This window comes from Stomoxys calcitrans, unplaced genomic scaffold (genome assembly GCF_963082655.1).
Source record: "Stomoxys calcitrans unplaced genomic scaffold, idStoCalc2.1 SCAFFOLD_119, whole genome shotgun sequence".
Classification (NCBI taxonomy): domain Eukaryota; kingdom Metazoa; phylum Arthropoda; class Insecta; order Diptera; family Muscidae; genus Stomoxys; species Stomoxys calcitrans.
This window is the reverse complement of record NW_026739149.1, coordinates 918-13,156: the sequence shown is the minus strand read 5'-3', so window position 1 is coordinate 13,156 and position 12,239 is coordinate 918. Positions and strand designations below refer to the sequence as shown.

Below are 12,239 nucleotides of genomic sequence, written 5' to 3'. Positions count from 1 at the left end.
TTTGGCTGAAATATAGCATGATGTGTTTTGGTATGACTTCCAACAACTGTATTAAGAATGGTTCAAATCGGTCAATAACCTGATTTAGCTGCCATATAAACCGATCTGGGGTCTTGACTTCTTGAGCCACTAGAAGGCGCAAATATTATCCGATTTAGCTGAAATTTTGTACAACGGGTTCTCTCATGACCTTTAACATACGTGTCGAATATGGCATGAATCGGTTTATAGCCTAATACAGCTTCCCTATGAACCGATCTCTATATTTTACTTCTTCAGCATCTAAGGTGCGCAATTCTTACTAGATTTGGCTGAAATTTTATACAATGACTTCTACTATGGTCTCCAATATTCAGTTCAATTATGGTCCGAAATGAACCATTACTTGATATTGTTCCAATAATATAGCAATTTTTTTTTTTTTTTGTCCTTTGTTTGCCTAAAAAGAGATGCCTTGGCAAGAGCTCGACAAATGCGATCAATGGTGGAGGGTATATAAGATTCGGCCAGGCCGAACTTAGCACGCTTTTACTTGTTATATAAGAGAAAAAGAAGATACTAGAAGATTTGGATTTGGATATAGCTGCCATATAGATCGATCTCTCGATTTAAGGTCTTGGGCCCACAAAAGGTGCCTCAGATACCAAGGAGTAAATTTGTATATCAGATTTTTACTCCACCTTTAAATACCTTTCATATTATATTCATATTGTCTCAATTGGTAAATAAGCCGTGCATGGTGGGGAGGCCCCTCTGTCACAAAGGAATACATTTTTTTAAGATTTGTGCTCTTCTTTTATATACCGTTCATTTGATACCTATATTGCTCAAAGCGGTGAAAGAGTCCTGGTGGGGGGTTTTTTAGGGTTGGCTGATAGTAAGAAATAGCAGGCAATGAACCTGATACATGGTGGAGGATACATAAGATTCGGCCCGGCCGAACTTAGCTCACTATTAATTGTTTCACACAGTCTTCCTTTTTATACCCTTCACCACAACTGTGGTAGAGGATATTATAATTTTGTGTTTGTTTGCAACGCATAGAAGGAGAGAGCTACCTCATGGATAAACCCATCGGCTTAGACTTCCTGATTCGATTTAGGTATATCCGTCTGTCAGTCCATGTATTCTTGTGATCAAGATAAGGGTTGAATTTGATGTCCGATTGTAATGAAATTTTGCACAAGTCATTTTTGTTCCAAGGACACAAACTATTGTTTTCGAAAAAAACGAATCAAATTTAGTTATAGCTCTCATATATAACTTTTATCCGAGATTGTTTGTTAAGGCCAATCATTATAAAGTTTTGCATGAGATGTTTCTTTTGACGTCCTTATGCGTCCACAAAATTTCACCAAAATTAGACCAGATTTAGATATAGATCCCATATGTAACTTTCATCCGACATACGTGTGCAAAAGTTCATCAAAATCGTGTCGGATTTGGATAAGGCTCCCATATAAAGTTTTCATCCGATATGGAATTTTAAGGCCGTAGTACCCACAATTTTGGTTCAATCTTAACAAAATCTCGCAAGAGATTTTATTTGACGTTCCAACGCGTTTGTAAAGTTTCAAAAAATCGTTTCAGATTTAGATGTAGCTCCCGTTTATATCTATCACCCAATATGGCATTATTATAGAAACTATAATTTTGGCCTTATCTTTACAAAATTTAGCGTGAGGTGTTTTATTTGCCGTCCCAGTATGTGTTCAAAATTTCATTAAAGTCGGTATTGATTTCGATATAGCTCGCATATATATCTTTCATCCGATATGAGCCTTGGGTATAGTAGGGTGTAGTAGCCATAAATTAGGTCATATTGCTATAAAATCTTACATTCGATATTTCAATAGGTATGGTGGTGTAGGGTATTACATAGTCGGCTCCGCCCGACTTTTGCTATCTTTACTGGTTTTGTCTTACCAGCATATCATATCAGCATATCAGCCTCAGAGTGAACTCACCTTTTGGAGTGGTCTACCCATCCAACCTAAAACAGCATAAACTTTGTTCGATTTTAGCTAATACTTCGACAATTAGGTGATTTGTTAACCGATCTGCACGAAATATGGCATTCTTTTATGACTCTTTTGATCACAAGAGAATTTCATAGAAATATATCAGGGTTTGAATTGCTTGAACTTTTTTCAATGTAAAGCAAAGTTATTGACTCTATGTTGAAGTCAGCAATTCAAACCCTGAAATATATACGTATCTCCAAATTAAAAAATTCTCCAAACTTTGCACGGATTTTGGTTAAAAGTTCAATTCGGTAGCATTTCAAATTAAGTAAATTTGTATTTCGACGACTTAGCCTGCATAACCAATGAGGTGTATGGAATCGAAATGTCGGCTTTGACTGACTTAAAATCGTCCTTATTTGTTTTCAATGGAAAGATCGTACATATTCATGTAGGAAAAAAATTTCAAGCAGTCGTATCATAAGAATGGCAAACCTTTCGGAATATTTCTTTAATAAAAACATCATTTGCGAAAAAAATTACTTTTTTTATGTTACTTCATTTTTATGGAAGCATATAAAGTAACATTTAATATCATTTCTTTATCTCTGCCTCTCTTATCATAGCCCAATACGCCAATGCGATAAAAGCCTTTAAGAATGAAATGGGGTATTGTGTCTTTATCAATTTTAAATTGCTTCCAGTGGTAGGTGCCCTGAGGTAAATTAAAAACAAAATTTGAAAAAATATTCCAATAGGACAAAAAACAGTTTTCCCTACCTCCTTCATGGGGCATTTCTTATCCATATTGCCTTGTCTAAAAATGATGTCTATCCAAGTACTGAGAAGGGGATTATTGGCTTTCTCCAGCACATCACATACATTGATATCGAATCCAACAATCCTATTAAAGTCTGCCTTCTTGGTCCCCTTAATGAACATATTGAATTCCAACCATAAAGGTCTGGTCATGGCTTTGATAACTGCAGCTTTAATGTCCAAAGTTGCGCTGTCATTATTAGCACGTATGTAAAACTCAGATATATATTCCTTATTGCAATCGTGAGAAATATTTTGGATTTGGAGGTTTTTGCGCTGGTTGGAAATAGTAAAAAGTTAAGAAAAAATAAAAAGAAAATATTAAAACTCATTTCGATATGAAGTTATTACTTTTTGAGCAACACCAAGTTTTGCCAAAACCAATATAATGACCATGAGGCCTAAAATCTTTGAAATTTCAGCCATTTTGTTTTAATGTGGAACAGAAACATTCTAAACACAAAATTTTATTTTTCATATTCTTTTATATAATTTTTGTTTTTACTTTCACAAAACTCGTGTAATATTCCAATACGAAAAAGATGACTTGACAATATTTATAATTATATAGTTGTGTTAATTAAGCATAACAAAAACAAAATTTTCTGCCAATAATTGTTGTTTTTTTTCGCTGGAACTCTTTCAATATCAAATTATCATCTAGATAGTCTTGCTAAGCTTCATTAAAAATCGATGTTTATTTTACAATAACCAAAAATACAAGGTTTAATGATCTCATTATATTTCAAAGATCAAAATTGAAAACAAATTAACTTGAAACAAACAATTTACCTTCAGACTAGTACATGCTTTTGAAAACAGGGGGAGAAAAATTCATTAATGGAAAAAACACCAATTAAAACACTAATCTACATCGTTTTGCACAATTTGCTTACTAATGATTGCATTTTGTCTTTTAAAAGGATCTTGGTATACAAAATTTTCATACACTTATAAATATAATGTTATTGAGTTGTACCATGCTGCGTATGATGTACTTTAATTGAATGGTTAATACTCATACGCAACATAGGACACTATAAATTCACATGCATATCAGTCCTAGGTAGGCATCAGAGAACAGTTTGAATGTCATTTACATTGCCTAAGAATCCATTCGTAAAATAATGCATATAGTCGTCACCACACATCATTTCAAAACAATAAGCATTCAACATTATTCATAGAAAGAGAATATGACGAAAGCTGTGCATTGTATTGGATGTCCTTTGTTTAACACACTCAAAGGCAATGAATGTGCAGCGAATGGTGTAAGTCTAAAATGACTTGATTGATTGAATAAAGCTTTCGAAGGGAATATTTTTAAATACCTCGTTAAATTCTGCTGTTCCTAATACTATAAAATTAAAGGAAAGGTATTGGGGAAGCTTTGCACTCAAAGGAACTCCAAACGAACATATAGGCCAATGTGAGATTTTAATAAAATAAATTTAGGAACGCGTTCGTAAATTTGTTTGTTCAATATAGACTCAACAAGTAAAAGCTTGCTAAGTTCGGCCGGGCCGAATCTTGGGAACCCATCACCATGGATTCTGCTACTAATATACACAAAGTAAATTTAGTTGAAAGGCAAATATTTATTCTACATTCCATTTTTCTGCCAAACCATCAAAAATTAAAGCTTCTACGAAACGAACAGGGATAATCGAGAGACCGGTTAATATGGGAGCTACATCAGGTTATAGACTGATTTAGACCGTACATGGCACATTTATTGGAAGTCATAACAAAACACTACATTCAAAATTTCAGCCAAATCGGACAAAAATTGCAGCTTGTAGGGGCCCAAGAAGTCAAATCAGCAGATCAGTTTATATGAGAACTATATCAGGTTATAGACCTATTTGGACCGTACTTGGCACAATTATTAGAAGTCATAGCAGAAAACTGCATGCAAAACTTCACCTAAATTGGAAAAAACTTGCGGCTTGCAAAGGCTAAAGAAGTTAAATAGGGAGATCGGTTATAAGGGAGCTATATCAGGTTATATACAGATTAAGACCATACCTAACACAACTATTGGAAGTCATAACAGAACCCTATGTGCAAATTTTCAGTTAAATCGCTCAAAAAATCAAAACCGGAGATCGGTTTATATGTTAGCAATATCAGATTATGCGCCGATGTAACCGTACATGGCACAGCTGTTGAAAGTCATAACAGAACACTACATGCAAAATTTTAGCAAGATGGGACGAAAACTGCGGCTTCCAGGGGCTCTAGAAGTCAATTCGGGAGATAGGTTTATATGGGAGCTCTATCTAAATCTGAACCGATATGGCCCATTTACAATACCAACCGACCTACACTAATAAGAAGTATTTCAAGCGGCTAGCTTTACTCCTTCGGAAGTTAGCGTGCTTTCGACAGACAGACGGACGGACGGACATGGCTAAATCGACATAAAATTTCACGACGATCAAGAATATATATACTTTATAGGGTCTCAAACGAATATTGCGAATAGTTACAATCAGAATGACGAAATAAGTATACCCCCCATCTTATGGTGGAGGGTATAAAAATCAATTTGTGTTTGCTTGTAGGTTTGTTTGTGTGTGTGGCAATATGGGGCTTCAATAAAAGGTATTTGAGTGTAAAATATGAATCTGATATACAGATGTGGGACCACGTGTTTGAGGGGCCGCCCTACCCCGAGAACATCTCCCAAAAAGGACAAAGTTACGACCATAGCAATATGGGGTTCAAATGAAAGGTCTTTGGAAGTAAAGCACAAATCTGATATCAAAGTTCGAGAAAAGGTGCCACCCCATCCCCATAACACCACCGAAATAGGAAGTATTTGCTGACCATTGCAATATGAGGCTCAAATAAGAAGTATTTTAGAGTAGGACTCGAATCTGATATATATTTTCAAAGCCAAGTCACTGAACGGGCACCCCATCCCCCAAAACACCTCCCAAACCGCTCATGTTTGCCGACTATGGAAATATGGGACTCAAATTAAAGGTATTTTGGTGTAGACCATGAATCTGATATCAACATTCGGGGCCAACTGTCTAGGTGACGTCCCACCACCATAAAAACCCCAAATAAGGCAGTGAATACTCAAGACAGTGGAGATAGATATTCATAGTTTTTAGGGCCCATACCCCAAACCGGACATATTTACTGGCTTTTTCAATAAGGGGTTTAAGTGAAAGGTATTTGAGATTAGAAAACGGATTTAATATTAAATTTTGAGCCCAATGGCAATATGTGGTTCATATATATGAAAATAGAGCGCGTTGCTGATATATTTTCAGGGCTTAGTGATTAGGTGACCACCCCACTCCCCAAAACACCCCTAAATCGGGCATATTTACCGACCAAGTCAATGTGAGACTTAAATGAAAGGAATTAGGGGTAGAGCAAGAAATGATACCCACTTTCGGGACCAATTTTCTGGGGGTCCACCCCTTTCCCAAAATACCCCACAAACAGCTATTTTTTTAGTGACCATCGCAATATGGGCCTCAAATAGAGGTATTTGGGAGTAGAATGCGAATTCGATATCCAAATGTAGGACCATGGAATTAGGCATCACTCCCTCCCCAAAACACCCCCCAAGGGCTAAAATTTTTCGATCCTGCCAATATGTGGCTCAAATGAAAGGCTTTTGAGATTAGAAAACAAATTTGATAACCAATTTTGGGACCATGTGTTTGGGTGACGTCTCATCCTGTAAACTCCTCTTAAGCCAATGGCAATATGGGGTTTCAATAAATGGTATTTAAGAGAAGAGCACGATGCTGATATTTTTTCAGGGCCAAGGGTCTTGGGGACCAGCTCATCCCGTCGAAAATAAATATTCCAAGGAAAATTTTGTTCCATATAAAGAAAAAGAAGGCGCAGCGGAGCGGGGCCGGTCCAGGTAGTATGACATAAAAAAACAAGTAAAAGCGTGCTAAGTTCGGCCGGGCCGAATCTTACATACCCTCCACCATGGATCGCATTTGCTGAGTTCTTCTCCCGGCATCTCTTCTTAGGCAAAAAAGGATATAAGAAAAGATTTGCTCTGCTATTATTACATTATTACATGTTGGAGACCTGTGTAAAATGTCAGCCAATTCGAATAAGAATTGCACCCTTTGGGGGCTCAAAAAGTAAAATAGAGAGATCGATTTATATGGGAGCTGTATCGGGCTATAGACCGATTAAGATCATAATATGCACCTATGTTGATGGTCATGAGAGGATCCGTAGTACATAATTTCAGGCAAATCGGGCAATAATTGCGACCTCTAGAGGCTCAAGAAGTCAAGATCCCAGATCGGTTTATATGGCAGCTATATCAGGTTATTAACCGATTTGAACCATACATGGCACAGTTGTTGGATATCATAACAAAACACGTCGTGCAAAATTTCATTCCAATCGGATAAGAATTGCGCACTCCAGAGGCTCAAGAAGTCAAGACCCAAGATCGGTTTATATGGCAGCTATATCAAAATATGGACCGATTTGAACCCGACTTGGCAAAGTTGTTGGATATCATAACAAAACACGTCGTGCAAAATTTTATTCCAATCGGATAAGAATTGCGCCCTCAAGAAGTCAAGACCCAAGATCGGTTTATATGGCAGCTATATCAGGTTATTGACCGATCTAAACCAGACTCGGCACAGTTGTTGGATATCATAACAACACACGTCGTGCAAAATTTCATTTCAATCGGATAAGAATTGCGCATTCTAGAGGCTCAAGAAGTTAAGGCCCAAGATCGGTTTATATGGCAGCTATATCAGGTTATGAACCGATTTGAACCATACTTGGCACAGTTGTTGGATATCATAACAAAACACGTCGTGCAAAATTTCATTCCAATCGGATAAGAATTGTGCCCTCTAGAGGCTCAATAAGTCAAGACCCAAGATCGGTTTATATGGCAGCTATATCAAAAGATGGCCGATTTGAACCCGACTTGGCAAAGTTGTTGGATATCATAACAAAACACGTCGTGCAAAATTCCATTCCAATCGGATAAGAATTGCGCCCTCAAGAAGTCAAGACCCAAGATCGGTTTATATGGCAGCTATATCAGGTTATTGACCGATCTAAACCAGACTCGGCACAGTTGTTGGATATCATAACAACACACGTCGTGCAAAATTTCATTTCAATCGGATAAGAATTGCGCATTCTAGAGGCTCAAGAAGTTAAGGCCCAAGATCGGTTTATATGGCAGCTATATCAGGTTATGAACCGATTTGAACCATACTTGGCAAAGTTGTTGGATATCATTACAAAACACGTCGTGCAAAATTTCATTCCAATCGGATAAGAATTGTGCCCTCTAGAGGCTCAATAAGTCAAGACCCAAGATCGGTTTATATGGCAGCTATATCAAAAGATGGCCCGATTTGAACCCGACTTGGCAAAGTTGTTGAATATCATAACAAAACACGTTGTGCAAAATTTCATTCCAATCGGATAAGAATTGCGCCCTCTAGAGGCTCAAGAAGTCAAGACCCAATTTTGCACAAATACTTCTAGCTTTACTCCTTCCGAAGTTAGCGTGCTTTCGACAGACAGACGGACGGACGGACGGACGGACAGACGGACGGACATGGCTAGATCGACATAAAATGTCGCGACGATCAAGAATATATATACTTTATGGGGTCTCAGACGAATATTTCGAGTAGTTACAAACAGAATGACGATATTAGTATACCCCCCATCTTATGGTGGAGGGTATAAAAATGATGTCTAAGTATTTGCGGGTCGCCCCACCAAAAGGCCCCCAAAACGAGAATATTACTCGATCATAGCTATAAAAACCTCAAATGAAAGGTGTTTTGGAGTTGATTACTAAAATGACAATTAACTTTGTGTCCAAGAATCTAGGTGGCGCTTTATCTCCAAAAATCGCCTCCAATAGATTATTTGACCAATTAAAACAATGTGTAATCAAATGATACATATTTCTGAGTTGAGTGCGTTATTTAAATAAATAGTGGCAGGTGAAGTGTGGTGCACAGGACACTGTGTGATTTAATTAATGTGTGGGGACACAAATAAATGTAGGCCGCCATACCCCAAAAATTATGACGTTCAGCGTGACGTAGGACAAAATGACAAAATGACAAAATTTCATATTTATAATATTCTACAAAGACAACATTTTGCTCAGGGCGGGGCCGTATTAAAATTATTTTTGTTAACACCAAAATTGTATTGAAATTCTAAATTTTAATAAAATTTTTCTAAAAACAAAATTTCAGCATAACATTCTCTAATGGCAAAACTTCAGCACGGGCCCGACCACCTTTGTAATTTATTTTTATACCCTCCACCATAGGATGGGGTGAATACTACAATAATTTCGTCATTCTGTTTGTAACTATTCGCAATATTCGTCTGAGACCCCACAAAGTATATATATCCGTGATCGTCGCGAAATTTTATGTCGAACTAGCCATGTCCGTCCGTCCGTTCGTCCGTCTGTCTGTCGAAAGCACGCTAACTTCCGAAGGAGTAGAGCTAGCCGCTTGAAATTTTGCACAAATACTTCTTATTAGTGTAGGTCGGTTGGTATTGCAAATGGGCCATATCGGTCCATGTTTTGATATAGCTGCCATATAAACCGATCTAGGGTCTTGACTTCTTGAGCCTCTAGAGTGCGCAATTCTTATCCGATTGGAAAGAAATTTTGCACGACGTGTTTTGGTACCGCTTCCAACAACTATGCTAAGTATGGTTCAAATCGGTTCATATTTTGATATAGCTGCCATATAACCGATCTGGAGTCTTGACTTCTTGAGCCTCTAGAGGGCGCTTGTCCGTAGTGTTTTGGAATTACTTTCAACAACTGTGCTAAGTATGATTCAAATCAGTTCATAATCTGGTATAGCTGTCATATAAACCGATCTTGAATCTTGACTTCTTGAGCCAATTGAGGGCGCAATTCTCATCCGATTTCGCTGAAATTTTGCATGAGGTGTTTTGTTTTGACTTCCAATAACTGTGCTAAGTATCGATGTAGAACCTGATATAGCTGCCATATAAACCGATCTGGGATCGGTCGGATGAGAATTGCGCCCTCTAGAGGTTCGAGAAGTCAAGATCTCGAACCTCTAGAGGGCGCAATTCTCATCCGATTTGGCTGAAATTTTGTACATGAGCTTCTCTCATGACCTTGAACATACGTGTCTAGTATGGTCTGAATCGATCAATAGCTTGATACAACTCCCTTATAAACCTATCTCCCGATTTTGCTTCTTGAGCCCCTACAAGGCGCAATTCTTATCCGAATGAACTGAAATATTACACAATGACTTCTACAATGTCAATCAGCATTCAATTATGGTCCGAATCGGACTATAACTTGATATAGCTCCAATAGAATAAAAGTTCTTATTCAATATTCTATGTTTGTCTAAAAAGAGATATCGCGCATAGAACTCGACAAATGCGATCAATGGTGGAGGGTATATAAGATTCGGCCCGGCCGAACATAGCACGCTCTTACTTGTTTTTATACCCTCCACCATAAGATGGGGGGGTATACTAATTTCGTCATTTTGTTTGTAACTACTCGAAATATTCGCCTGAGACCTGAGTAAAGCTAGCCGCTTGAAATTTTGCACAAATACTTCTTATTAGTGTAGGTCGGTTGGTATTGTAAATGGGCCATATCGGTCCATGTTTTGATATAGCTGCCACATAAACCGATCTTGGGTCTTAACTTCTTGAGCCTTTAGCGTGCGCAATTCTTATCCGATCAAAATGAAATTTTTGCACGACGTGTTTTGTTATGATATCCAAAAACTGTGCCAAGTATATAACCTGATATAGCTGCCATATAAACCGATCTTGGGTCTTGACTTCTTGAGCCTCTAGAGGGCACAATTCCTTTCCGATTTGAATGAATTTTTGCACGAGGTATTTCGTTATGATATTCAACAACTGTGCCAAGTATGGTTGAAATCGGTTTATAACCTGATATAGCTGCCATATAAACCGATCTTGGGTCTTGACTTCTCGAGCTTCTGGAGGGCGCAATTCCTATCCGATTTGGCTGAAATTTTGCATGACGTATTTTATTTTTACTTTCAACAACTGTGTCAAATAAGGTTCAAATCGGTTCATAACCTGATATAGCTGCCATATAAACCGATCTGGGATCTTGACTTCTTGACCCCTAGAGGTCGAAATTATTATCCGATATGCCTTAAATTTTGTACGACGGATCCTCTCATGACCATCAACAAACGTGTTTATTATGGTCTGAATCGGTCTATAGCCCTATACAGATCCCGTATAAATCGTTCTCTCTATTTTACTTCTTGAGCCCCCAATGGGCGCAATTCTTATACGAATTGGCTGAAATTTTACACAGGTCTCCAACATATAATTTAATTGTGGTCCGAACAGGACCATATCTTGATATCGTTTTAATAGCAGAGCAACTCTTTTCTTATATCCTTTTTTGCCTAAGAAGAGATGCCGGGAAAGGAACTCGACAAATGCGATTCGGCCCGGCCGAACTTAGCACGCTTTTACTTGTTAGATATAACTACTAAGAAGACCAATATTTTGTTATATACAATTGAACAATAACTTTTACTTATTAGTATCTGGTCCAAATCGGAACATAGTTGCTATGGGGCATAAGGTATGAATTTTGCACCGAATTTTGAGGAAAGGTGGTTCATATATATATCCGAGGTGGTGGGTATACAAAGTTCGGCCCGGCCGAACTTAATGCCTTTTTACTTGTTAATTTTTTTATTTCTATACATAAAAAATAAAATGAGAGGTCAATGTTTTTCGACACCTGAAGAAGCGGTTCATGTGTTCAGAATGCATGTTTGCATGTTATATAGATCTTAATGGAAAATATATTGATAAACAATAAATATCTCGTATAAGCTTTATATTAAAACAGGTAAAAGCGTGCTTGGTTCTACCGGGCCGAATTTTGGGAACCCACCATCATGAATTCTGCCAGGAATTTGTAACAAATAAATCAACTTGAAGGACTTCATTTTATTATACCCTCCACCATAAGATGGGGGGTATACTAATTTCGTCATTCTGTATGTAACTACTCGAAATATTCGTTTGAGACCCCATAAAGTATATATATTCTTGATCGTCGTGAAATTTTATGTCGATCTAGCCATGTCCGTCCGTCCGTCCGTCCGTCCGTCCGTCTGTCTGTCGAAAGCACGCTTACTTCCGAAGGAGTAAAGCTAGCCGCTTGAAATTTTGCACAAATACTTCCTATTAGTGTAGGTCGGTTGGAATTGTAAATGGGCCATATCGGTCCATGTTTTGATATAGCTGTCATATAAACCGATCTTGGGTCTTGACTTCTTGAGCCTCTAGAGGGCGCAATTCTTATCCGATTTGAATGAATTTTGGCAATACGTGTTTTGTTATGATATCCAATAACTGTGTGAAGTATGTTTTAAATCGGTCCATAAC

The 12,239-nt window shown here is 37.7% G+C and overlaps 1 protein-coding gene across 1 annotated transcript; it reads right to left on the bottom strand.

The window, feature by feature from the left end:
- Window positions 1-2,517: 2,517 nt before the first annotated feature.
- LOC106093023 (uncharacterized) lies at window positions 2,518-3,209 on the bottom strand. Its single transcript, XM_059370673.1, has 3 exons — window positions 3,135-3,209; window positions 2,745-3,059; window positions 2,518-2,679 (listed from the first exon to the last, which is right to left on the bottom strand). The coding sequence occupies exons 1-3, from the start codon at window positions 3,207-3,209 to the stop codon at window positions 2,518-2,520; spliced, it is 552 nt and encodes a 183-aa protein (XP_059226656.1).
- Window positions 3,210-12,239: the final 9,030 nt, after the last annotated feature.